This window comes from Hippocampus zosterae, chromosome 18, assembly GCF_025434085.1.
Source record: "Hippocampus zosterae strain Florida chromosome 18, ASM2543408v3, whole genome shotgun sequence".
NCBI lineage: Eukaryota > Metazoa > Chordata > Actinopteri > Syngnathiformes > Syngnathidae > Hippocampus > Hippocampus zosterae.
Genome location: NC_067468.1, coordinates 15,803,816 through 15,831,769, shown reverse-complemented (window position 1 = coordinate 15,831,769; position 27,954 = coordinate 15,803,816). Strand labels below are relative to the sequence as shown.

General features: G+C 50.2%; 1 protein-coding gene across 4 annotated transcripts in view; it reads right to left on the bottom strand.

The window, feature by feature from the left end:
• Window positions 1–25,355, bottom strand: part of whrna (whirlin a) — a 29,764-nt gene extending 4,409 nt beyond the window's left edge. The window contains exons 1-11 of one of the 4 annotated variants that reach the window (XM_052051085.1): window positions 22,474–25,355; window positions 9,649–9,867; window positions 8,679–8,804; window positions 6,785–6,993; window positions 6,621–6,657; window positions 3,495–3,707; window positions 3,208–3,429; window positions 3,052–3,084; window positions 2,284–2,358; window positions 1,198–1,741; window positions 478–635 (exon numbers count right to left, since the gene is read on the bottom strand). In XM_052051085.1, coding sequence (XP_051907045.1) covers window positions 478–635; window positions 1,198–1,741; window positions 2,284–2,358; window positions 3,052–3,084; window positions 3,208–3,429; window positions 3,495–3,707; window positions 6,621–6,657; window positions 6,785–6,993; window positions 8,679–8,804; window positions 9,649–9,867; window positions 22,474–23,217 — 2,580 coding nt within the window. In that variant the 5' untranslated portion in view covers window positions 23,218–25,355. The remainder of the gene's footprint in view (window positions 1–477; window positions 636–1,197; window positions 1,742–2,283; window positions 2,359–3,051; window positions 3,085–3,207; window positions 3,430–3,494; window positions 3,708–6,620; window positions 6,658–6,784; window positions 6,994–8,678; window positions 8,805–9,648; window positions 9,868–22,473) is intronic. The other 3 variants (XM_052051086.1, XM_052051088.1, XM_052051089.1) reach the window with 3 other exon arrangements.
• Window positions 25,356–27,954: the final 2,599 nt, after the last annotated feature.

Here is a 27,954-nt window from a genome sequence, read left to right as displayed (position 1 = left end):
TAAATCTTAAATAGCCCCAGAAAGCACTCCTATAAAGTTAACGTGAGGCAAAAAATGATTGGATGAGCACGCGGCGGGTGCCACATGCCACCATTCGTTGAATTCCACGAAGCCGATTGAACATTTGAAGTGGCAGAATGCCCTTGCGGAAAGATCGCCGTTGCTTTTCGTGCCAGCGGTGGACTGGAGAGCAACAAAAAGCCCTTTGCTTGTTCTTAAAATAGCCCCCGTGCGAGTACTACAGAGGCCCGCGGCTTCCATCTATGACGTTGCGCGCACATCAATGAGGCGAGGGCGGCAGAGGAGCACTCGCTCGAACATCACAGGGCTGTTATTTTTAGGCTCCGAACCCCCCCCCTCCCCCCTGCCCCCCCCCTCCCTGACGTCAAACGGCAGCCGCACTTGTTGAATCGCATTTATGCATTCCCCCTCAACGATTCGTGCCGGGCCCGCGGCTGTTGGGAAGCACCCCCTCACCGGTTTGGTGGGGTTGTCCCCCCCGCCCCCCTGGCTGTCTTGAGGGTGTCGTGTGCATGAGGAGTGGGAGTTGCTGACGTGTCCTGACTCAGTTATGTCCACGCCGCTGTCCTCACTGAGAGTCTGGCCACTGTCTGACAGCTGAGACAGGGCGCCACCTGGTGGGGAGGGGAGCAGGCACACGTGAGATCAGCACTCGCGAGCTCATCCGTGCTTGGATTCCGATTCGTTTCATCTTAACAGTATTCTCTCTTTTTTTTTTCAACACCATCCTCCGCACCTGTGCACCGTGAGGCCAACGTGCTAACCGCGGTGCTGCACAAAAATATACGCACAATACCCCAAAATGACATTACAAAATTTTTTTGGGGGGACCATTTCTGCAGATTCATTAAAATAAATAAATATTTTCTAATACACGTGTCGGACATGCAAATAATACTTTGTCTTGGGTGAATAAAAATAATGAATTTCGACCACGACTAGAAAGCCCCCCCCCCACTTTGCTGGGGGCCCAGGTGAGCTTTGTCAGGGCTTGACTACCGCGTCATTTCAACCGCGCCGCTGCAATCTGCCCGATTTCATGACAAAAAGATACGACCTCCTTTCTTATTTCGGATTCAGATTCAGAAAACTTTATTTATCCCCGCGTGGAGTTAATTTGGCGCGGCGTACGCTCCGAAGCGGCTTGGCGTGTTTCCTACGCCCTACTTTTCTCACCTCTAGCTTGGGGCAGCGGCCGCACCTCATTGACGTCGGGCTCGGCGTTGGGCCTGTGCACCTCCACCGTAACAAAGTGCCGCTTAGAGCCCGGCGACGACGCTTTGGACGGCTTAAGGGGAAGAGACGGAGGACGAAGAGGCGCGGGCAGCGGGGGCGCAGGTGGCGGCGAAGGGCGGCGTGCCTCCGCCACTTTGGCAGCCCCGCTCGGGGACCGGACGCGTGGAAAAGGGCCGATACTGGGTCGGGCGACCAGCGACAAACGATCGGGGCTTTTGTGTTCTCTCTTTCGGATGGCCGCGTAGTCCCGGGAAGGCAAGACGGGGGGGGCTTCCCGTTTGCGATGTAGCGAGGGGGACGACGGGGCGTGAAGCGGCTTTTGCTTGGCGGCGGCGGCGGCCGCGAAGCGCGAGTTCGAGTGCGTGGATTCGGACGAGGGGCGTTTGGTGAGCTGGTCTCTTCTACTCTTGCGCCTCTGTACCCCTGATGGGGGCGGAGGCTTGAAGGAAGGGGGGGAGTCGGCTGTGGCGGACTGTACGTCATCCTGGAGCGAGAGGATATTTTCCATCATGATCAATTAGCCATGCGGAAAGGACATGCGCGTTGCTATGGCATCTCACACTTCTACACTCGAGCGCAACGAACAACGCCGAGACGTGAATGGCCGATAATGCATGAGGTGAGGAATTTAAAAAAAGAAAAAAAAAAGTCACAAAGAACATTAACAAAAGAAAATAAAAAGCATGATTGGAGAAGCGGGGCGGCTTGCCTAAAAGCTTTCCTCTCGACTTGTTTTTGTTTCATCGTCCTGTCGACACATTAGCAAGGTGGGAGTGGATTTTTATCACTTTACTCACCATTTTCCATTCAATAAATCAAGACAGGCGGGGGTGGGGAAGGGGGGGGGGGGAGATCAGCTTCAACCTTGCTTCGGTGCAAAAACCGTACAGAGCCTGCAAGTCGGATTTCATCCATTTCTACCGCCGCTTCACTTCCATGTGAAGCGCTACGTTTAGCGCTTAGCTTACGTTTTAGCGGGACCCCCCAAAAACCAGGTTTCGCGTGGGCCGGAACCGCGGGACTCACCAGAGAGACGTCAGCCAGCAGCGTGTTCAGGCTGTCCAAGGGATCCTGCCGATTTGGATCGGGCGCGCTGTCGTTCTGAACGATGCAGGAGGAGGAACGGACCAGCGGAGAGAAGAAGAAATGCGGACGTGAATCACAAAAAGGCTCAGATGTCAGATGAAGGGAAAGCGGCAACAACAGCCTGACGGCGCAGGCGCGCATTTATCCCCAAACAAATGCAGAATCTGACAGGCATGCTTACATACGCACACACATAATATATTATTTGGGGTGGGGGGGGCACTGTATGAAAGAAAGCAAGCCAAAGACCCGAGCACAGCAGAAAAAAACCCCAAATCACTTCAGAGCCCAAAACGGTTGCATGGGAGAATTTTGCCAAGCCATTTCTTTTATGATCCAAATCGATTTCGACTCGTTCAGAAATGACAAGCGGGAAATAAATCAGTGGACAGTATGGGCAATCGGAGGGGGGGGGGGGGGGTCCTCGGAGTTACAACGCAGCACGACAGCGCCATTAAAAATCCTTTAACTGGAGCGAGACGGGAAGAAAAGTGTCCAATTGATGTTCCGATTGCACCCCCCCCCCCCCCGTCTTTGTCGGGGGGAGAAAATGGAACGGGGACAGAGAGGAGAGCCCGTTTTTTGCAACATTTCTTTTCTCCCGCTATCGAGCGCACGTCTGCCCACGGGGGGGGGGGGAGTGAACAAGCCCTTATGCCGCCGCGCATCCGGCACGCGTGGGCTGCCGCTTTCCAAAGTGACTCCTACCTCCGTCAGATCTAGCAGCCAGAGCAGCCTTTCCTAACAGAGGGAGGGGGGGAAGGGGGGGGCAGATTAGAAGGTGACGGCAGTGGAGGAGAACATCTTCGAGACGGGGGCCTTGCCCAAACGGCAACTTTCAGATCGGGCAAGTGCGCCACCTACCCGGGCGGAGCTCAGCGTGGCGACGCTGGCCGAAGACGAGGTCGGAGCGTCGGGGCACGACGACGCGGCGGACAGAGAGTCCGGATGCAGCGCGGGCGGGGCTCCTCCCACCGCGCCCTGCCGCGCCTTGAGGGCCTGGATTTCACGGCGGAGCACCAGTCCGTCGAAGCGCTCCAAGTCCTGCGCGGCGACCAGGCCGCGCACTTCGGACAGGAGGGAGAACTGCGGGAAGAAAATCACTCCGTTGATTCATCAATCGAGTAAAGAGCGTTTTTGCTTCCCCTCACCTTTGCGTGCGTGTTGAGAAGTTCGAAAAGCGCCATGACGAGCTGCTCCACGCCGACGTGTCCGTCCCGATACTCTTCCAAGTAGTATCCCATGGTTTGCCGCTCCGACTCGGTCAGAAGGTGACGCGCTTGCTCTTCCAGCATCGCTCGGGATTGGTTGACCAGGCTGGACAAGGTCACCTGCGATCCGGCCACGCCCTTGTAAAAACCAGCCTGGGGGGAAAAAACAAACAAAAAAAAAACAGATTGCTACGTTTGACATGCAATCGGGAAACAAACGCGCAGTAACTCGCGTTTCATCCCCCACGGGGAGCGTTCGGATTTAATTTTAGACGAATGAGAGTGCGTTGAGATTGAAGAAGGGTGCGGGTCTTCAAGTCACCCCCCCCCCCCCCCCTTTTTTGCTGGTCCTCGTCGGGGCCTCGACCTGCGAGCGTCTCAAGCCTTCAAAAAAACAAGAAATCAAAAATATCCAGCTGCCGTTCCTCAACACGGCTCTTCCTTTTCCCTCCGTGCATGCAGAATGAAACGATGAGCGGCGGAATCAATTTGCGGGCTGAGCAGAATTTTGCCGCAATTAATTAACGCGCGTGGAGGAACGAGCCGTTGAGGTGAGTTTGCTCCGAAGACGGTAAAGTATATCGAACAAAAACCTCTACTCATCATTTCAAAGCGTGCAGGCACGTGATAAGACAATTTTTTTATTTTTTTCAGAAGCTACGACTCGAGCAGCACAAGATGAGTGCTTCAGGCGCTCCTTTGTGCCCGTCGCCATGAGACTTGACAACAACGCCCGTTGGCAGAAAAGTGAGTGACTACGATTGAAATGAACAAAACACAAACTATGTCACAAAAAAAAAATGCGTTTGGGGTTGCACTGGCAAATTTTCCCGAAAAGGTGAAACGATTAAAAATAAAGGAACCTCCTTCTAAACGCCATCTTCAGACTGACAGTTGACACCCTAAAAATAATCATTGACCTTTTCCTTCTTTGGATTTCTTCACTCGCGGCTGCGAGGTCGCAAAGGTCGCGCCTCGCGCGGGCCCAAAATGCCCATCAGGCTGTCGGGCGACAAACGTCGCGACGTCAGTGTGGCAAAATATCAAGAAATGTTGAAATCTCAAGAAATAAATACAACTGAAAACCGACGGAAGGACAAATCAATGGGCTTCCTTTTCTATCCATCCGAGTGCGAGACATCACATGGCTATGAAACGCTGAGCACCATTTCCCCCCCCCCCAGACCAAATGCAGAGAAAACGATTTCATCAATCAGCCGCAGTCCATTCATTCAGTCGGCCGCGAGCCCCCCCCCCCACTCTCCCTCCTCTGCAGCTCATTTTTGTGACAGACTCCAAGGGCAACAATCAGAAATACCGCTTCCCCCGCCGCGGTTAGCCGGCCGCGCTCATTCATCACCAGATTCATTTCCAGCGTTCCAAGTTTGCCGCGCTGAGATCCGCCGCTTTGCAGTGAACTCAAATTCTTTGCGGCAAGATGAAGCCATTTTCAAGCCCCCCCCATAGAAAATCTTTATCAATGAGAACCGTTGCGCAATCATTGTCCAAAGCCAACAAAACCGGATGAAGGACGAAACCACCCGAGTATTAATTATGAACGTACGCGGAAGGCGCAGATGACGGAAAACACGGCGGTGGATGACAGAGCTCGTAAACAAGGCCCCCCCCCAAAATTCCGCAAGCATCTCCAGAGGGCACGAGTGAAGATAATCGCAATCTCCGGTTTGCAGAACACTCCAGTACTGAGCTGCAGCAGAAGATTCAAACCACTCATTAGCGCGTTTTCCTCTTTTGAAGTCAAATATCAATGTTTGCAGTCCCACAAAAACATCATTTGGCCTCACTGTTCAAAAAAAAAAAAGCAAAACAAAAAACTGACTTTTGGGGCGTTTCAACTCTTTTTTCCCATTTTTGCAAATGAGCCGAAGCGTTAAACGGACGGTGAACGGGCGAGCGGAGTTTTATTCCGCCACACATGAAAATGGAGATAGGCCTAAAAATCCGCCGGGCTCGATTACAAAGAACAATATTTCTCCAACGCCCCCCCCCCCCACGCAGACGCAGCTTCGCATTCTCACTCGCCGTTCGGCCGCACCCCGAAACGGCCCAACTCAAGTCGTCTGCTTCAATACGGAAATGGCCGCCGCGTGTAAACACTTTAAAGCCCCTTTAACACCAGCTGTCTGAAAGTAATTCATCCCTCCTCCTCCCTAAATATCTCCCGCCCTCCGCCCCCCCCCCCCTCTTGCACCTTTTGCCCATCTGTCAAGAAAAGAATGTCCATCGGAGACGTCAGCTATTTCTTCATTCCCGCGTGGCCCTGAACTTCTCTGAAAAGTCAACATTAAAGTGCCGGCAAATATGAGAGGGCTGTGGGGTGGGCTGGGGTGGGGTGGGGGGGTGGGGGTCTTGGTCAGTCGTGATTTGTTCATGTACATGACCACTGATAAATGGAAAGATCAAAAGATTCATGCAGCGTTGCAAATCCCGGCTGCGATTAAATGCGATTTAAGCCGTCGCTCATGATTGGAATCGGCGGTTCATTCATTCATTCATCTTCCGTACCGCTTGATCCTCACTAGGGTCGCGGGGGGGTGCTGGAGCCCATCCCAGCCGTCTCCGGGCAGTAGGCGGGGGACACCCTGAATCGGTTGCCAGCCAATCGCAGGGCACACAGAGACGAACAACCATTCGCACTCACACTCACAACTAGGGACAATTTAGAGCGTCCAATCAGCCTGCCACGCATGTTTTCGGAATGTGGGAGGAAACCGGAGCACCCGGAGAAAACCCACGCAAGCCCGGGGAGAACATGCAAACTCCACACAGGGAGGCCGGAGCTGGAATCGAACCCGGTACCTCTGCACTGTGAAGCCCACGTGCTAACCACTGGACTGGAATCGGCGGTTAAAGACCTCAAATGTTCAGGACGATGCGATTCAAAGAACGAACTGAAAATTTTTGCTCGACGCGTATTCAAAATATGAACAAATCAAAGCCAAGTGTGGATAGCAGGTTCCATATTTGAGTGCATTTGGAGGTCGATTTTTGACGGCCGAGTAGGTAAAAAGCAGACAGAGGGATGCCACTCACGTAAAAGCTCACCTTTCCAGCAGCAGAAGCTCCCTGGTCCACGGAGTAACTGTGAAAGAAACCCCCCCCCCCCCGAAAAATGTAGTCAAAGAATCGAAACGAGACGTTCGGTCAATCTATGAAGTGAATCGTTGATTGCTCATTTTGTCTCTTGCAGAAGACGGACGATCGCTCACCCAGCCAGACTGCCGTCGGCCGAGCTGTCGGCGATCTGCGAGCTGGCGATCCACTTGGTCTCGCCCACCACCGTCCTGGCGTGAGGCAAGCGGCCCACGTCCTTCACCGTCATCATCAGGTGCCGCGACGATTTCAGTACTCGGACGGCTTCGTCGTGGGGCACGTTCAGGAAGCTGCGGCCGTTGACTTCAAGGATTTGATCGCCCACCTGCGACGGGGGCGGGGAACAGAAAGGAGCGGTGGAGGAGGGGCAAGACTGCGAGGGTGGGCCGGGCAGAGGCTGGTGACACGCACGGGTACGTAGGTCAAAGGTCAAAGAGAGGTCACATCACAGACGGGAGGAGGTAGAGGCGATTGAAATCGAGAGGTGGCCGGATGTTTTTTTTGGTGACGCGTTTGGGGACGTTCACCACGGGCGGGGGGTGGGGGGGTGGGGGGGCGCGGCCCTTTTCTTTCCTCAACCGATTGCGGAGGTGAATTGTAGTTTTGAGACATTCTTCACCATTTTTCAAACTGGATTTGTGTTTTTTTTTTCTGACATCCCGAGCTTGCTCGAACGATTGGAATCAAAACTGAGCCCCCCCCCCCACCCCCCCATTTAATTTCAAATCTTGTCCCGACTGCGTCACCGTGGTTGAGCGTCATTGTGAGTTATTGGCAAATACCAGATTGTCAGTGAATGACCTTGTTGTTAGCTAAGCCGTTTTTTTTTTTTTTGGTGGTCACACCGCATTATGTGCCGTGTCAGCAGGCTTGCTTTATCATCAGACGGGATGGAAAATCACCCCCCCCCCACCCCCCTGTGCAAATGAGAACTCCTTGGCCTGGAGCCATCAACATGCTCACAGCTTTCCTTCGTTTACTTCGTGTGCGTTTCAATGTTTCGGCTTGCGGTTCAGGAAAAGAAAAAAAAAAAAAAAGAAAAATCATATATTTAAGGATGAAATCCAATTCAGAAAATATGACTTGTATGATTTATATGAGACAAGAAAAAAAATAATGGGGAAATTATAAAATGCGTATGCCGTCGGTCAAGCAGGTCAGATTTTAAATTCATCATCATTTTGGTGTCTGGCGTGTGTTACAACTCAGGGTTCATCCATCTCAACATCTCAACGTTTGCTACTGCGGTCTCCATAGCGACCATCCGCCTCTTTGGGAGAGAAAGAGCCGGCGCGAGAGGAATCCAAGGCGAGAGATTGTCTGCGTATCGGATGTTAAATACGAAGCTCGACAGTCTTGCGGCGAAACCGTTCCAGCCTCAACACGAAACGGATGAGGGCAATCAAGTCGCATGAAAAAGCAGTCAGAAGAAATTACAGAGGCACTTTATTTGTTTGGATTCCCCCCCCCCCCCCCCCCCAACCCCCCTCACACCCTCATGGTTTGAATTACTGCCTGGTCATCAGCGCAAATACAGTATGACCTTTTCTCTGCCCACTTTGATGAAATGAAAATCGAACCGGGACAATGTTTACAAGAAGGCTAATCGGCTAATCCATCTTGCTAGCGACGTAGCTATCCGTATCTATTCTCCCAACGGGGGTGCAAACGCATCCACATCCATCCATCCATCCGTTGTCTTTTCTGCTGATCCTGTTCGACATCACAGGGGAGGTGACGGAGCACATCCCCGGCTTATCCGATCAATCACCAGACCGACGCAGAAAGACAAAACCTTTGCGCTCACATCCACAACGGCGGACAACACAATCAAAGAGTTGTCAGTGACCCTCACACACACGAGGGAGGAGGCGAGAGTTAGCGGGCAATATGCCAGGAGGAACGCCAATGACTCGGAGTTTATCCACACGGTCTTCAATGCTTGGTCATGTTTTTAAAAGTGAGCGAGAGGAAGGAAGACAAAAAAACCCCAAAAACAAGCGGCGGTACCTTGAGCCCTCCGCACTCTGCCGCCGAGCCGCGGTCCACTCCGGTGATGTAAATCCCCAAGGCGTATTCCGCTCCCCCTCGGATCATGAGGCCCAGAGATCGACCGTCATCCAAAACCAAGTTGACCTATCGATGACAGGCAGATGAGTACGGATGCTCCAATCAGCATCCGAGATTTTATTTTGCAGCTAGATCGACCAAGCCCGTTGATAACCTGATTACGATTCTGACAGTCGGATCAAACGTTTGGACACTTTCGCGATTCAGTGGCTAAAATCTCTGGATTGACAACGGCTGCCCTACGGGGGAAAAAAGCCAAACTGCTTCGTCCGGCGAGAAAAAATGAGGATGTCATCTTTTATGTTATTTTTTTATTTCTACGCAACTCTTAGATGATGAAAATGTGAAAGATCTGAAGTCATACCAAGTTCTCAGCAAGTCGGACTCTTCCTTGCTTTGGCGGTTATGGGATGGTCGCGGGGTCAGTTTTGCGGGATTTATGATGTAATTACCGTGCCCGTTAATAATGCCGCTTTTCATCACGCCGATTGCAAATGGATCCGTTTATTATTCAGTGAACGGCAAGGAATGATCACGCAAAAACAAGATCTTATTTTTCATTTTAGGCACCCTACCGGTTCTATGATTGACCTTGGCTGGATATGATTTTATATTTCTTCTTTTTTAATGATCCGATCCTATTTTTTTTTTATTGGTGATTAAAATCATAAGCACAGGCCGGTTTTGTTAGATCACTAGATCTATGAAGGTAGTCACACGATCCACACGGCCAGGCAAAAAGGACTTCCAAGGAACAAAATGTCCAATGTGAAATAAAAAGCCCGTTACTTGAAAAATGAACGCCCATTACAGAGGCAACATCTTCTGTGGCCCCCGCCGATTGGAAGCACAAATTCAACCGAGCCTACGGCGTCCCTTCTCGCTGGCCGGTTTCTCCCACACGCCTCACCTTCTTCTCATCTCCCTCCTGCAGGAGCTGCATGTTGCTGCGTCGCTGGCTGTCACTTCTTCTGAGGGCGGCGCTGTGATGCTCGGGCAGGTCCGGAGGAGGGGACACGCTGTGGCCCAGCGGGTCAACCCACGTATACACGTGGTTGGTGACAAAGCCGCCCGGAATCCTCCCCACTGAGCGTACGGAGAGGCTCAGCTTTTTATTGCCCTTCAGCACCTGAGGAAAATACACTTGGGTACCAATTACTGTCATAAAACGGAATCTGTGTGCCAAGCTGTCCAAACGGGTCTTGCCGATGCCTAAAACCTGGGACCTTTTTTTTTTTTTTGGATTGGCTGCTATTTCGGCAACATTGCAAAGCGCTGCGCTGGGGATTCGAATATGATACCGGGGCGCCATTAAAACGGCCTCAGACAAATACACGCGCAAACATAAAAAGGAGATATACAGCGATACATTTTGATAAGTAATTGCCGTGGTTCATTGGCGTCTAATGGCTTTCTTTCGCGGTCCACGAACACGGACTGCTCATAAAAATCAGACCAAGCGGGGCCGTTCGGCAAATACCCAGAGGCCCTCGTATTTCTGGCTGTTGACTTTTACAGCAGCAGACCGGACGCTGTCACTCGGGTGATTTTCAACGGTGCAGAAGTGGAAAAGAATCGCATTTGACAAATGGAATGGAAAAAAAAACATACAGCAGGTGTGTGGCGTTTCCTTCTCATCTGTCAAGAGTACGGAAAGTGTCAAATTAAAAGCATGAGTACGGTACATAAGAAAAAGACAAAAGGCTAGCTTTTATTTTGTAGCATTTACATTGAGATGTATTTAACATATGAGCGGAGAGCGAGCGCGCACACACACGTACTAAAATTTGACCTCTTGCATTTGACTCAGCAAACACCCCCTTTTTTTTATAGGCACACAGTGACGCGGGGGGGGGGGGTACTTTGGGAAAAATACAGGAAAGCAGGACAGGTTTTTATTCTGCCGTTCGGTTCAAAAGCTCAAACTCGACATTTAAAAAGAATCAAGTGAAAGCGCCCCCCCCCAACAAAAAAAATATGGCCGCACATTTTATTTGTAGCAGAGGTGGAAAACAGGCCACCAGTTAAAAGCATTTCTTTTGAGTGGCCGTCAAATGTATTCGTAGCAATAGTCGAAACCATTCATTGCCGATTGTGCAAACGAATCGCGCGGGCTTAATACGTCGTGATGAACACGCGGAGTGCACTTGCCAAGTCAAGCGCATTCAAGCGTGCCGTCATTTGCACACCGCCAAACGCGCTCGCACACAAATCAGATGCTGGTACGAATACGGCTGCACACATTACCAACCAGGAAAATGGCCCCCCTTTTTCTCCTGCGACTTTACCGCTGTCCCAGTGGATCTATCTGGAGTTCGTGTTCCACGAGAACAATGTTTGAACATCTGAAATTCAGTTTCTAAATGTCCATTTAATTCATCTAGACGCCCCCCCCCCAAAAAAAAAAATCCAAAACTACCTGATGAACTGAAAACCATCTACGTGAGAAATATGCAAAGAACACAGATATCAGGAAGGTCGCAAATACTAGCGGACAGCACTGTATACATCGTTTAGACCCGACAAAGTGCTGTTCGCGACAAATTCTGAAATATTCCGCTGGCAGCGTGATCGGCCAAAAAAAAAAAAAGATCGTTGACGTGATGGAGTACTTGGCAAAGTTCCCACGGCGAGCAGAAATGATCCGTGACCTTTTCTCTCTCCTTTCACCTGAAACTCTGCCATGTCTTCCCGGGATGTGATCTTTAAATTTGTGTGCCAAGCGTCAGCAAAAGCAAACAATCGATGAAACGGAAGGATTTGCGTTTCCAAACCGCATTGTTGCGGGGTCACCGCAACAAATGCGCAATGACCGGCGTCCGACCCGCCCAACTGTTGTGGGCCACGTTAGCCACTTTTGTTAGCCGCTTGCTTGGCAAATCTTCACTTTGCAATCCATCTACCGGCTCTGTGTTCTATTTGGGGGGTAGGGAGGGACGGGGGGGGGGCAAGGTTTGTGCCCGCAACCCGGCGCGAGCAATGAATAAATTCAACAGCCGCTTTGCGGTCAACCCGGCAGCAGTTTAGCTGGAAAGTCTGACATGTGGCATGACAAAGCGCGGCTTTCACAGTGCAAAAATCCACCAGGGTTGCCATTAAAAGTCAGCGCTGGATTCGGGGAAAGCATTTCCTCGCCTTTCCTTGTCCCCATTCGGCTCAAACGTAACTGGAGCCTACGGAGCTGCGGGATTGAAAGCGTCGGCTGCGTTTCGAGCCTCTTGCTGCCCATCGATTCATCATTCAAGATGGCCGTGACGGCTGAGATCAAGTCTCAAATCAATAAACGGGTTTTCTAATGCTTGATGAGCACACATTTTGGGGCGGAACAACCGATCGGTCTCAGTCCTCGAAGATTCTGGCAGTTGTGAGGGGGAAAAAATGATCGATTCATCACGTCAGAAAGAAATTGAGCCAAAATTGGAGTGCAATACTTGACCTTGATGAAGTCTTTTCTCTTTTTTTTGTTTTTTTGTTGTTTGAATCAATTAGGATCAGATAAAGCGTAAGGCACATTCAGGTTGACGTGCACTATGGAACAACTACTCCGGCCGGCATTCAACTGCGTATAATGAGAGAAAAAATAATTCATTCATTCATTCATTCATTCATTCATCTTCCGTACCGCTTGATCCTCACTAGGGTCGCGGGGGGTGCTGGAGCCTATCCCAGCCGTCTCCGGGCAGTAGGCGGGGGACACCCTGAATCGGTTGCCAGCCAATCGCAGGGCACACATAGACAAACAACCATCCACGCGCACACTCACACCTAGGGACAATTTAGAGCAGGCGTGTCCAAAGTCCGGCCCGCGGGCCAAATCCGGCCCGCGGTCGACTTTCATCCGGCCCTCGGCCCCCGTCATAAAATCAGTGCCGTCTGGCCCGCAGGTTGGGCGCAATGGAACACGTGTTGCATTGACTGAGGTCTCGTAGACTGGTGAGTGATGTTTCATAGAGTACTGCTTCCCTCTAGTGGCTAAATGAGTAATAGCATTCACTAAATGAGTAATAGCATTTAGACACTAGAGGGCGTCACTCACGAGTTAACAAGACATCACTCCGTGTTTATATTGACTGATATGTCATATTTCAAATGGTCCTTGCAGTTGTGGATATGTGTATTGCTTGTTCATTTCCCTGTTGTTCGAGTCAAAGGTTTTGTGACTATTGAAAAGTCATGGTGATACATTTTATGTTTCAAATCAATCAATTTGCACTCAGGAGACTTCCGTTTAAGAAAAAGTCAAGTGAATAAGCAGTTGCATGTGATATACCTGTTTCAAATGAACCAAAAGAAATTCTTAAGATTGTTGAAATTAAAATAAAAATGGAAATGTGAAACAGACTGGCTTACTAAAATTTCTTGAACAATATTGTTGTTCAATGTAAAGAATGTCAGCCAAGGTCGGCCCCCCGACATTTTACCACATAAAATCTGGCCCCCTTGGCAAAAAGTTTGGACACCCCTGATTTAGAGTGTTCAATCAGCCTGCCACGCATGTTTTTGGAATGTGGGAGGAAACCGGAGCACCCGGAGAAAACCCACGCAGGCCCGGGGAGAACATGCAAACTCCACACAGGGAGGCCGGAGCTGGAATCGAACCCGGTACCTCTGCACTGTGAAGCCGACGTGCTAACCACTGGACTACCAGGCCGCCGAGAAAATAATAAAAAATAAAAATAAAAAATAAGCAAGAGAATCCCATTCCCCCTGACACACTTTTGCAAAACGTATAATCCGAGTTTACCAAAGCTAGCGCTAAAGGTTAGCACGGTAACTTCCTACCTGCCTACTTGGAAAAAAAACACTTCAAAACTCACCAAACAACGAGACAACTAGAGAGTTGGAAATAGTTTTGGAAATAGTTTTCCAACTCTTTGCGTACGCAGTTTTGCGAGACGCATGCACAGGTCGCGTATGAATAAGAAGCTGTTTGGGAGCCAAATTAAGTAAACACGTGGAAGGATTAACGAGTAAATGACAAGGCCGCCAACACGGAGACTTAATGGAGTCAAGTCATCAATCACAGGGATTAGACAGAGAAAAACATCCACAATACTCATCTTCTCTAATCCTCAAATCTCCCCCCCCACCCCCCCTTGCCAATCTAGCCCTCTCTGTTTCTCTCATTAAATTGAATTAATGTACTGGAACACCTGCACGGATGCACATAGAACACAAGCAAGACATTCGGAGCGAATTTCGAGCGAGTCATGAAGAGATTCTTTTTTTTTCTTCACATGAAAGAAAACCTTCTCTCGTTGTGTGGGTGGTGAGCATTGTAAAAAAAAAAAAAATTAATTAATAACACAAACATACAAACTAAAAGGGGCGGGAGGCAAGCATTTGTTGATATTGGCGTTCGAGTGCGCTGTATGAGTAATCGAGTCTACGCAACCAGCAAGTCAGAGAAAAAACAGTCGTCGTAAGTCAACATTTCAAACTGACATTTTCCGTGAACAAATATTCCAATTGGAGCGGCCATTGGCATCCGTTTCCATTTCGCCCAAGCATCCGTTACGACCGCTCGTTTTGTTGGCGCTGCTGGATTTTGCATTGGCGACTTCCTCTTGAAGCCGTTGCAAAAGTGTGGCGAGGCGTCATGCTAATGAGAGCGGAATGATCACATCAAGCCATCAGGGATCCTTCGTACACGCGATTCATCGAGTTCACGTAACGAGTGATAAGCGACGGGTGCTTTTTACAGTCACCGCGACTGCGTAGCAGATTTCACAACCTGGGGCAGCATCCGAGTTAATGATGGCGGCAGAGCTCAATTTGGAAGTAAACACTCAACAATGTCACCGAGAGTTTATTTCTTCTCGCTCAAAGATACAGGAAAGTTTTTTTGTTTTTTTTGGGGGGGGGCTGAAAATGTTCCTTAGCATCTCTCGAAGTAAAATGGAAGAGGCCATCCGTGGAATTGTTTCTGAAATATGCATGGGGGGGGGAAGGGGGGGGCACAAGTCAGGCCTCTTCCAAATTCCACAAGATGAAGCAAACGCTGTTTGTGATGCACAGATGCAAGGGATCGCGAAACACAAATTGAGATGGGCACTTTCCCGTTTTCTGGAGTTTTTCTTTTTTCCTCGACGACAAAATGGCAGTTGTGGCATCTGGAGGCGGCGTTGTAAATCAAAGTTGCCGAGGGACGCGATAGGAGGACCGTTTGATTAATGGGCTACTGGACAATAACGAGTGCCAAGTTGAGGCTCGATTAATTCATTGCCCTGTCAGCAAATAAGGCAACCCCCCCACCCCCTACCCGCGCCCCCCCCCCCTTCCTTGGACAGTTTAGTTTTATTCAGTTCAGTGTCAATGATGCCTAGCAGGACTCTGTATGACATCTGTACAAAAAGACATTTAGAATTCTTTGGGCAAATGCAAATTAGAATTTGTCGGAGGCAATCTGGTGGGAGGGGTGCGGGGCAACAACAATTTTCTCAATTGGATAATTAGCCCGGCAATTTGCAAAAATAAAACCATCCATTGGCAGTGTCGGGCCTAATGAATAGGCGCGCTTGATCTAATAGCAGGGTGCTGAACAAGCCTTTCTAATAAAAAAAAAAAAGATCTGGAGCAGATTTTTCTTTGGAGACGAATGTCGGGTATCGTACTTTTGGAACTTCTCAAAAAAATTCTTGACACTTATTTTAAATGGCACCGCACGAAGGCACCAGGTGGCATGCTCATATTTTTGTTTTTGGTGCACAACTTGCTGCAGGAGACAAAAACAAACACATGATAATATATCGTGCGAGAAAGAAGGAACAGCGTCGGTCGTTTTGTATCCCCCCCCCCCACCCCCCCGAAAAGCTGGCTTGTATTTGGCCACATTGTTTGTCAGAGCTCAAGATGATCCACAAGGACTCGCGGCCGTCAAGTGCAGCCTCTGCATGTCTTCCGCATTCACGTTGCGCCATTTCCTGCACTTGCTGTCAGATGGAGAAATGGCTCTTTTGTTTTTTTTTTTTTTTTTTAATAAATAGCCATTGCATGCTGCATCCCATCCATAATCTCAAGAAAGCATACAAACGAAACATTTGCTTTTCAATAGTGGACTGACCCCAGTTTTATATTTGAAGTAAATGTGAACCTCGGCTAAATCTCCAGCACATCCTCAAAAAGAGCAACTTTTTTTTTTCCCTGTCGTTTTAACTGCACAGGAAGAAAAAGGAAACCCAGAGAGCGCTGCATGAGTTCAAGTCTCCTCTAAAACAGCAGGGACGGCCAAAGCGGGCCCACGGATTCGGCTAATAAATAAAAATGTGTTCATCCGCTGCCAAGAATGTCATCACAGTTGGCTTGATGCACTTTTTGCTTAACAATCAAGAAACGCGCAGCGCACCGGCAGGCAAAAGCTGCATTCTAATAACAAAAAAAAAAATGACTAACACGCATACAGACGCACATTTTTTTTTTGTCCATTTCCAATACAGCCCTTGCGATTGACTGTTGAGCCCCCCCCCCTCCCCCCCACCTAATTGGCCATAAGGTGGAAGAACAACTGGCGAGCTGCATTCCAGGCTCCCAAGTTTTTGATAACGAAGTGACGGGGGGGGGGGGAAATCTGTGAAATCCACACGCTACCTCCGTCTCCCAAATTGGGAATTCTGAGAAGGCAACACCGCAGAAGCCCCCTCGGGGCGGGCGGATCCTGTCAAACGGCGCCTCTGGGCTCCTGCTGAGTTTCCTCGTCTTATCTCAGCACAGCACGCCGATGTTCGTCTTGGCGTTTCTTGTACTCAGTAAGGCAGAAAATTAACTCGGGTGGCAAGAAGACATCGGGAGAGGCCGACACGTTTATCTAAACGACTCCATCGCTCATCCGCTGCCTCAGTTATTTACATAAGTGCTAAACAGTCACTGGGGGGGGGGGGGGGGGGGGGGGGGCGTGACAGGGGTCAGATTTCCGAAGAGCCTCTGCTGAACGACTTGCTGATAAACTCACGATGACGTTCTTTTGAGCACCCACTCGAAGATGCCAAAAGTCTGGCCGATCGGAAAGTAGTCGTTGGTGTCGGGGAAGAGATGAGAAAGTGACACGTCTTCACGACTTTGGATGGAAGCGAAGAGCTCAATTGCGCCCGGGTTGTTACTGGAAATTCCTAATTTTTAACAATTTGTATAAGTACTTTCATTTTTTTTCTCTCTCTGAATGCATGACAGAGTTTAGTTGGATTGGGACTTCTTACTGGCAGATAATTTAAAAATTAAGCTGCGGCCGGCGGGCCGAATTTGGCCCGCCTCCACATCTTGCCTGGCCCGCTGCACAATACCAGAGATGCACTTTTATTTTATTTTATTTTTTTTGCCGTCTGGCCAAGTGATCGAAACGTCTCCCATCTGAAATCTCTCCCGTCAAATAAAATGGAAGAATGTTATTTTTCTGACTTGCTTTTTTTTTTGTTCCCTGTGATAAACGGTTATTTCAAGAATACTGAATTAAAAACAATCTTAACAGTGACAGAGAAAACAGCAAACAACTCCAATCATCCACGACACAAAGATTAAACCTTATTTCAAGTCAAATGTTTAAATGTGGCGCGAGGCCAGTAAAATACATGCACACGCATGCACAAAACGGCAAGAACAACGTTTCATTTGATTATCAGTTGAGACTACCGATGTTAGCTCCTCCCCTCTTCGTGCAGCACACACACACACACACACACACACACACACATAACGGTAACCATGACTGCTCTGGCAAGATGTGGGGGTGGGCAGGATTGGGAGAAACAGAAGGAGACTGGCACCATGTGAAAAAACAAATGCTGTGTTTGACACTAATTGGCCCAAAAAGGGGGCAGTCCCCATACGGGTCCAGTCAGATAATGATGTGTGTGTGTGTGTGTGTGTGTGTGTGTGTGTGCAACTGCATGCATTTGAAAGGTGTTTGAAGGTTTCCAACTTGAAAATGGAAAGATGTTAGCTGAAGTGCGCGGCCAAACGTTTTTCACGGGCACGTACCCGATGATCATCTAATGGTCCATTACGCCGACAAACGGGCGCTTATGACCTCATTTAAATAGCCGCAAATAACGGCGGCGCGCCCGCGACGCGTTGCTCCCGCCATCTCGCTTTTCCTAAGTGGATCTCCTTGTCTTTTCATGACAAGCGCTTTACTTGATTTTTTGTCCTTGCCCTTTTTTGCAAGCGATTTCGATTTGTTGCGTTTTGTGTCCCGGTTCTTCGTGACCGGCGTCGTTTGTCGTACGACAAAATACGCAAATGACGGCACGGGCAAAGGATGTACGTACGATGCCATAATACAACTCGTTTATTCTTCTATGCTACGTTTTACCGGCAAGCGGAGCATATTGAAGATGTCCTTTCCGTGATGTCGGCCCTCCGCGCGACCGCGTGACCCGATTGATGAGTGGACCCCCCGCGGAGGGGGAGGCCACCATGATTTTTTTTTACGGCCCACATTGCCGCAGCCTCTAATCCATTCCCCCCTCTGTGCCGGCGGATCCTAATGGCCCGACACAAGACGCTTCGTGTGGAGTCAATGTTGTGCCCGAGTGCAGATATTGACGCCATCGACTGGCCCGCGGCCTGCGAGCCCGGCCTACTTCTCTCGGCTGCCTTTCCATATACGGCACCCGGCTCGGAAGCCGAGATTATAAAACAAAAACGCGGCCGACACGCTGGATCGATATGCACGTGATGCGGACTCGCCGCGCGTTTTGTACACGTCTATCCATCTTTTTGTTTGGAGCTTTGTATTTATTTCTTTTTTACTTTCGCCGCCCAAAGCATGCACCGGCTGCATGTGGAGCAGTGCACTTTTCGTTCTAAAGGTGGCGCCACACGCATGATGGATTGGAGCTAATTACGCTACGAGATTCGGATGCGGTTTAGCCACATCGGCTAAGCGCTTTCTCCACCCAACGCCAACCCCGTGGACGGTATCTCGGCGTCTTTTGTCTGGAGGTAAAGCAAAGGCGGAGAACGTGTCGGGTCGCGGTGCATCCGTCACAAGCGCTTGAGTGCTCTTATGCTTTATTAGCTTCAAACTCGCAGCCCAAGGCCTTGGGCTCCGCTAGAATGATCGCACCGCATCCAGACCGCCTGTTCTCAAAGGGGCCACCCGATCCGCAAAAGAGCAGACGGGGGCCCCCTCACCCCCACTGTCATTTCTGCTCGCGCCTCCGCGGATAGGGGTGGCGGCGTTATTGCGCACCCGCCCGCGGTTTCAACACATCAAGGCTTGAGATTTTTTTTTTCTTGAACCTTTGCACTCTTCCATTAGCGCCCGTGACAGGACGGGGGGGGGGGGGGGGGCCCTTTCGTCACCTGCTCTTTTCTGCTCGAGTGAGACTCAAAGGCTACGTGGGAGCAGCACCTGCTCTCAAAGATGCTCTTCAAAAGGTCTCTTGGAGGATCGCGGCAAATGGGGGGGGGGGGGAGAAGCGTTTCACCGCTGATCATTTGCCGTAATTATCTCTCCGCGTCAGGTTGTAATTCCGTCCGCAAAGCATCTCGTCCGAGGTTCTAATCTGCGCAAAATCAGCAGCTTATCTGGAGCTTGGCTATATCAGACGTGAAATAACGACGCCCAAATTGCTGCTGCTGCTGACACCAAGCAATCGCCAGACAGCTTTGCCCAGCGATTGTCGGAGGTTGGACACGTTGGAGATATTAGTTGCGGGTTCACCCCGCGTACTACATGAGGGCAAATGATGGGATGCCTTCCATGCTGTCCTTCACTCTTCAAATTTCCTCAGTAAGAGGGAGCACATCACTGCTACTCTGGCGTTCCTTCACATTTCAGACTTCCTTTAAAGATTTTATTACTCCTTTTCAAATCTGGAAATGGCCTCGGACACTATTTGAGGTCGCGAGAACTAAGCAGAGGCTTAGGCTACCGTCTTCATTCATTCATTCATTCTTCTTCCGAGCCGCTTGATCCTCACTAGGGTCGCGGGGGGTGCTGGAGCCTATCCCAGCTGTCATTGGGCAGTAGGCGGGGGACACCCTGAATCGGTTGCCAGCCAATCGCAGGGCACACAGAAACGAACGACCATTCGCACTCACACTCACACCCAGGGACAATTTAGAGTGTTCAATCAGCCTGCCACGCATGTTTTTGGAATGTGGGAGGAAACTGGAGCACCCAGAGAAAACCCACGCAGGCCCGGGGAGAACATGCAAACTCCACACAGGGAAGCCGGAGCTGGAATCGAACCCGGTACCTCTGCACTGTGAAGCCCACGTGCTAACCACCGGACTAGCAGGCCGCGCTACCGTCCTCATTGTTCATTTATTGTTTGAATGTTGTATGAATTACTTTTACTCCATGCACAGCACTTTTTTTTTTGTATGCGGCGGTGGCTCTTTTAAATACGGTCGAGTCGAGTCTTTTGCTTGGTGTTGATGCATCCGGCCCAAAATAGCTCTGACAGAATCATGCTGCTCCGTCACGCTGAATGGGTGATGGATGAACGAGTCCATTGTTTGGAATAACACTGACAAGTCAGTGATAGGACGCACACACTTTCCTCCCCATTTTTCATCAAGTACGTGAAACTTTTCGCATGCTAACAAACGAATCGCTCAAATCTCTAGATTTGACCTTGATTGTTGCACAGGTGGCGGCCCGGTAGTCCAGTGGTTAGCACGTCGGCTTCACAGTGCAGAGGTACCGGGTTCGATTCCAGCTCCGGCCTCCCTGTGTGGAGTTTGCATGTTCTCCCCGGGCCTGCGTGGGTTTTCTCCGGGTGCTCCGGTTTCCTCCCACATTCCCAAAAAATGCGTGGCAGACTGATTGAACGCTCAAAATTGTCCCTAGGTGTGAGTGTGAGCGTGGATGGTTGTTGGTCTATGTGTGTGCCCTGCGATTGGCTGGCAACCGATTCAGGGTGTCCCCCGCCTACTGCCCGGAGACGGCTGGGATGGGCTCCAGCACCCCCCGCGACCCTAGTGAGGATCAAGCGGTACGGAAGATGAATGAATGAATGAATGTTGCACAGGTGCGCCTCGGACCGGTCACAATAAAATACCGGCAAAAAAGTGCAGCTCTTTCATGCAAAAAAAAAAAAAAAAAGGGCCACAGATGTCTCATATTTTGAGGGTGTGGAAAATCGGAATGCTACTGGCAAGAACGTCCATCTGTGCAGAAATGTGCAAAATGGATTTCGTCTTTTGGCTCATTTCAAAATGATTTTATTGAGTACAGCATCATTGAGTACAGATGCTATGATTTTGTGCTCAACTTGGTCCGGCTGAGCCATTGAATTGTATGAATAGGATGGAAGGTGTTTTTTGTCAAATTTGAAGGTCTACCAATGCTTTTTTTTTTTAGCCTTTTGGATAAGAGCTTTTCTAAAGTCGCTTTCACCACCTCCTGGTTGATGTCTCTAAGAATATGGCCAGTCAAAGCGGATTCACATCCCGGGACTGAAAGGTTGTGCGGCGACGCTTCGCACACCCGATCTGCGTCTGCGATGACACAGCTAGCTTGCGTCGATGTTGGATTGCTCGGAAACTAAAGCCCGAAATTATGACCCGACTGCAAGCGATGACTTTCCGAAGCCAACCAGCTGCTTCCAAAGCCGTCATTTCTACATCGAGCCGCTTTTGCACTGCATCGGTCCCAAAATGCTCTTGAGCTGAAAACTCACCCCCCCCCCCCCCCCCCCTCTTCATCTACTCCTTGTACACCGATCAAAACATCAAACCACCACTCAGTCTTGTCAGCACCTCAGCGGTGATTCAACGCCCAAGAGACGAAAATAGTTCCTCTCTTGCCTACTTGAATTGATGCCAAAATACCGACGTGGGAAGGGACACGCGCAGACACAAACGGAGAAACATCAAAGGTTTGTCTATGTGCCCGCCACGTGGACGGTTCCAGTGCAGGAAGTAGGCGACGAGCGCTCTAGAAATCGGGACGGACGGAAAATCAAAGCCAACAAGTGGCCCGAGTCGTTAGAAAGCACACAGAATCCATATTAGGAGACAATTTCCCACGGCTTTAAATGGATGTAAAACAGTTCGGGAAATCAATCAACGACAAATGGTTCCAGAGGAAGAACGTAGGCCCATAGAAGCGGATGAGACGAAAACCCAAGAGACGTGGTGTTGCGTAACTGCGCACACCTAAAAGGCTAATGATTGACATCGGCGCCTTCTAAATCAATCGGCAGCGTACACAAATCAGCCGCGCTCTCGCATCGCCTCATTTGCTAATGGGCCGGCTGTCTTTGCGCTCAGGGACAAATAGGCGAGTGGCTCGGGGCCTAAGTGGTCCAAGACTTTTGTTTTATGGGCTTTGCAAAGAGAGTGACGGACGGTGGGGGTCACCCACTCCCACGACTTGAGTGCAAAGCAACATGGGTCGGCTCGTCACTCTGCGACGGTGCGAATGCCAACGGCTTGTCTGTATGTAGCCCGCGAATTGATTGGCGAGCAGTATTGAATGCCTTTCACTCAAAGTCAGCAAGCAGCTACACAAAATGGATGGATGACTGGTCGCAAACTCTCTTCCCTCCATGCAAACATGAGTTTTTTTTTTGGGGGGGGGGGGGTCACGACCGTTTGCATTTGTGTGATTGCATGACATCTCCGTCAAACAACTCATCACCCGCCCCAGCCGGGTAATTACCTTCAAACAAACTAGTTTTGTTGGGCCAGTTATTCAACGTTCTGGACTCATTTGAGCCCCGTTAGCGAGAATGTCACTTTAAAAGTGATGCTGTTGTGATTAGAAGAAGAAAAAAAAAGCAATTACCTTCACTGCTTCAGCGTGGGTGACTTTGTCAAAGACTTTATCGTTGACTTTCATGATCTGGTCCCCGATCCGGAGGCCCTCCTTCTCCGCCAGGCTCCCCGGCTCCACCAGGGAGACGTAGATCCCCACTCCGTGCTCCGACCCGCCTCGGATGCTGAAACCAAGACCCTCGTTGCTCTTGTGCCGCTTCATGGTGACCTGCCGCAGCTCGCCCGGCGGCTCGTGGATAAAGTTCCTGCCGAGCAGCGGTACCAGAGGAGCCGTCCCGTCGCTGCTGGAGCTGAAGCTATCCGGGGAGCCGCGCAACGCCACCTGGAACTCGGCCGGGTTGTCCTGCGGGTGGTGAGCCGGGGGAGTCGGGCTGGCGCCGGGGTAGTGGCCCGGCGGGGGCTCGGCGGTACCGTTGCTCGCCACGAAATCCGATTTCAGGTAGAGGCCCTCCGAGGTGTACTGCTCGAAGAGCAGCTGGTCAGACCGGGGGATGACGAGCCGCAGCATGGGGAGAAGCTGTCGCTTGCCGGGCGCGTTGAGGATGACGTTGAGGGTCCGCACCAAGTCGTAGACGTTGCGCTTGGAGTGGTACACATTGAGGCAGTGAATGAACTGCTCCCGCTCCGAGTCGTTCAGCAGCAGGTTGAGCGCCTTGTGCAGCTTCTTCACGTTGGCCGAGAGCGTTCGCGCACTCGAGGCCACCGAGTTGGCCGAGGAGCCGAGCGACGCGCGCTCCGGGTCGGCGGAGCTCATTCCGGCCGCGACGCCGCACCGGGTTGCACGTTAAAGCGCGGGCGTCGCGGGTTCCCGTCTCGGGATGACGATGCCGGCGCTCGGCATGGTGGACGCGAGGAGGACGTAGCGCGGAGTCACGTCCGTCTTCGCCGGGAGTTATCGACCGAGGTCGCAGCCTGCGGCGATTCACTCCGCCGTTTTGTTTTTCCGGAGGGTCAGGTGGCCAGCGAGCAGCCGCTTCTCTGGTGTCCGCCTCCTCGTCAGCAACAGCTGCTGCTTGCAAGCGGAACGAACGCGGAAAGCCGCGTAACCGACGACCAACTTGACTGGGGAATCGGGATGCTTTTTTTTCTCCGACGAACACCCCCCCGAAAAAAAAAAGTTCCAGCTTTTGCGTATCGCCCCTTTCGTGATTAGTTCCGATCAACGTCAAGGTGGTAAAAAATCCCTATCCGGCATGACTTGAGTCGCCAGAACGAAGCGTGTGGGCAGGTGGCGTTCCAATTCCCTTTTGGAAGGGGGGGGGGGGGGGCGCGTAGCTCGTTGCCTCCGCTTCCCACGCGTTACTACAGCGACCGAGCGCGGAGTGTGCCTGTGACGGTGAATAGCTGGCCGCTACCGAGACTGAAGCTCCAATGCGGAAGTGACGTCAGGTTTGGCTTTACTGGATTATTGATAGCCGGCGGCGCACGCGCACGGGCACGCGTGACGGCAGCGAGATAAGCTAAAAAAGCGCTTCTCAATTAGTCGAAGCGGGTCTAAAATTAGCTCCCGTCTGAGCCTCGTCATTTGGCGTTGCGACATCATTTGTGGACGTGTGCCGACTGCATCGATTGGACCCTTTCGCTCGACGGATGAATAACGGCTCACTTTTGGCGACACGAGACAAAAAGAACGCCGAGTTCAAGCATCCGTGTTACCAAGTAATTGTTTTTTATTGATTAAAAAAAATAATAAAGTAACGTTTTGGATCTTGGGTGAAATATTGCTCCCTTTTTAGCTTCAAGGCAGAGGCAGCAAAAATAAAATAAATTGAATCAAGAGTCTAGAACACGGATAACAACAATTCGAGGCACACTTCCTAAGCAAATGTGTGGTAAAAATACTACTTTAAATATGGACATAAGAAATAAATGTCATTATTGATACATTTTATAACGCATGAATAAAAGAACGACAGGATTTGTACATCCGCACAGTCCTTTTCGGTTGTTTCATGAGTGCAACCGATTGCGGCGATGACATGTAACAGTCGCTGAAGAAATGTCACCGGAAGTGGGTAAAAAGCCGTCGGAATGTGCGACGGTTTTGCTGCACAATGGCTGATAGCACCCACTTGAGGGAAAAAAGGAGAAAACGTTTTTCCACGGTATGAAGAGTCCCAAGAGAAGCGGCTGCTGCCCTTTTCTCCTGGCGACAGGCAAGTCCTCAAGAGTGCAAGCGGGTCCCGGTGGTGATCAAGACTGAAATGGAAATGCCGCCCCATCATTAAAAATTCAATTCAGTTGTCACAAGCTATAGCCAGGGAGATCCATAGCGCCAAAATCACTTTAGAGGGGGTGTCTCCCCCCCCCCTCTGCCCTCCACAAGTGTCACTTTTTTGTGTGAGTCTAATCAAGAGCACTCAAGTCATTACTTAGACGAGTGACAGCTTCTGAGGCTTATGATCGCACTTGATAGATCCCCCATTACATTATACGAGACGGGCCGGGTGTAATTCTGTTCCCAGGAGACAGCTTTATGTAGACTACAGATGCTGCTGCTGCTACAGTACGGCGCATTCCACTAACAATGTGTTTGAGATCCGTGGCATGTTTTTTTTTTTAATTATACAAACCATAGCCGAGTACAGCAGTTTCATGAGTGGTAAATATGCTTTCGTGATTGATAACCCGAGCACCTGAACTCATCACATGGCGGCATTGGGCCAAAGCTCGATAAATAATCTCTCAAGGACCCTAAAAAGCTAACTCAAACTCGTGAAGGGTAGATCATGTAAACGGGCTAGAAACCGCAGAAAATATAACCGGATCAGATGAAATTCTAATTGATGACAGTGAATTGATTGAAGGTTCCAAATTGTGTGAAAATGCTTTTTGTCAGCCGAAACACCGGGTAACGGGTACAAAGAGTTGACAGTTTAGGGCCTGGTGACACGTCATTAAAAAATGTTACTGTAACCTACTTTTTGTTTTTAAGCCATTCAAACATCAACTTCCTGGTGAGTAGTAGAATTTGGGAATCCATCAATCATAACAAATAAGTCATCCAGGTCCTGAAGGAGCAAAGCAGCACCAGACCGTCAAACGACCAGAGTCACGTTTGACTGTGGGTATGATGTTCTTTTGCGGAAATGCGTTTTTTTTTGGGGGGGGGGTACTCTATGTGAATGAATCAACAAGGAGTATGCAGCGTCGAAAGAAGGAGCGCCTAAGGTTAAAGCCGAGCCGATTGAAATCACACCATTGCGGTCTACCGCCAAAGTGATGCAAGTGACGCGGCAGAATTGGAAGCAAGGCAAGGCGGCCTCGCAGTCCGCCGAGATAAAGCCAAAGTACATTTTGCACAGGAAGCGCTGCCCCCGTACACACTTTCAAAGAAGGCTTATCAGTTAATGTAATCGTGTTTGTCCCCGTTTTGTCTTCTCTTTTCAAAGAAAGGTGTGCTCTTTTGCTCTCGTTTTGTTTTTATGGCGGCTAATAAAAAAAAAAGTACAGATGGCAAGTTTGCCGATACGGAGAAAAGTGATGCTTTTGTGCCAAATGAAATAAAATGGCTTTCATGTTGTCATCACTGAAGAAGACCGATGACAGTTGTGTGTTGAGCGGGAGATAAGTACCGTTTTTTCAAACGTGAGAGGGTGGTTTGATGTCGCTCGTTGTGTAAACCGAATGTCATGATCAATGCTGTTTCGTGTGCGGTGGTCGTCGTTGTTATCGCGTCCTGTGACGCCATCGCGAATGCCAACGGAGTCGCCGCATATTGCTACCCGCTCAATTGTCCAGATAATATCGGCATGGTTCTGTTCCGTTTGTGACCAACAGGTGGCATCGGAGGGCTTCTCCTCCAGCGTCGCGCCCGTTGGTCATCGTGTCATGAGCTCTGTTTTGTTAAAGGAGCGCCACGCAATCATTCGAAATGCCTTACAAGGCTTACACACTCACCTAATAGGCTTAACTGTCTCGGACTCCATGTCATCCGTATTCCACAAACGGAAGCCAAACATTCCATTAACACGCGAGTTGTTCGGGTCACGTCTACGACTCACCCGTAAAATATCTTCGCATCCACGGCAGGTTGAATGCGTTCAAACGGATTGTCAAGTCAGATGAGGCTCGGGCCGCTTCCCCCGCTGACCACAACGGAGTCTTTCACGTCATGCTACCGAGCCTGGAGATTCATTCATTCATCTTCCGAGCTGCTTGATCCTCACTAGGGTCGCGGGGGGTGTGCTGGAGCCTATCCCAGCCGTCTCCGGGCAGTAGGCGGGGGACACCCTGAATCGGTTGCCAGCCAATCGCAGGGCACACAGAGACGAACAACCATTCGCACTCACACTCACACCTAGGGACAATTTAGAGCGTCCAATCAGCCTGCCACGCATGTTTTTGGAACGTGGGAGGAAACCGGAGCACCCGGAGAAAACCCACGCAGGCCCGGGGAGAACATGCAAACTCCACACAGGGAGGCCGGAGCTGGAATCGAACCCGGCACCTCTGCACTGTGAAGCCCACGTGCTAACCACTGGGCTACCGGGATTTGCTTCATTATTCAACAAGCGCATAACAACCTTCTGGCGTTTGTACCTATTCGAAATTGCATGCGTTCTAACTGGCAATCACAGATGGACACAGCTACAGATGGACAGTCACAACACATTTTATTTTGCTATGCAGACACACACCCGCGCGCGCGGTATCTTTGCAAGCAGCTGCAGGCTGTCTCGGGCTAGGCTCAACATCAATCATGTATCACGCCGATGTTTAGTGGGTGTTAAAAGTACACTTTTACATCACTGCCCCACCCCCCGGCCAGACAATCCGCATTGTCGAGGTGTTGGATGTTTGTTTGAATTGTTGTTTGTTCTAAAACAGGAGCTGCAACCATGGATGGATCATGACTTTTCTGCATTGACCAGGGCAGATCAATAAACAGGTCACACTTCTTTTACGAGAAGCGCCACGTTTTGAGTGATCATAGAAGCTGGCAAGGCATCTGTCACTACTAAATCTTTAATTCCCCATCTTTTCCTTTAATCCCTCGCAGGGGGAGACAACAAGGCCGCAGTTGGCATTTTGCTGACTGATAATATCTCGCAGCACAGTCTGGAGCATGCCAACCTCTCCGCCAAGTGATAACGCCGTCGCTTTGCCATGCTGCATTCCAGCGAATGGCCATATTCTTCACAGTACTATTTTGCTCCAGTTTGTTGGCCAAAGCATAAAGACAGCTGGAGGCTTCTCCGAGAAAATCCCTCTCATCACCTCCTGGGAAACAATTAGTTTGAGAAAACTTTTTTTTTTTTGTGTTGTTTCCATCTTTCCATCAGCTTGAAGCCTGAGGCAAAATCGAGCAGCCTATGCACAGACCATCATCGCGCTTCCAGCCGAGTATCTCACGAGTCATCGATAGCATAAACCTGAGAAAAGTGCCAAGCTAATTATGCGCAGGCCATGTGAAAGTCTTGGCTGAGATTTGAAAGCTGCTGTGGAAAGAGCGTCAATCCCACACTGCCAAATTGATAAGATCAGTGAT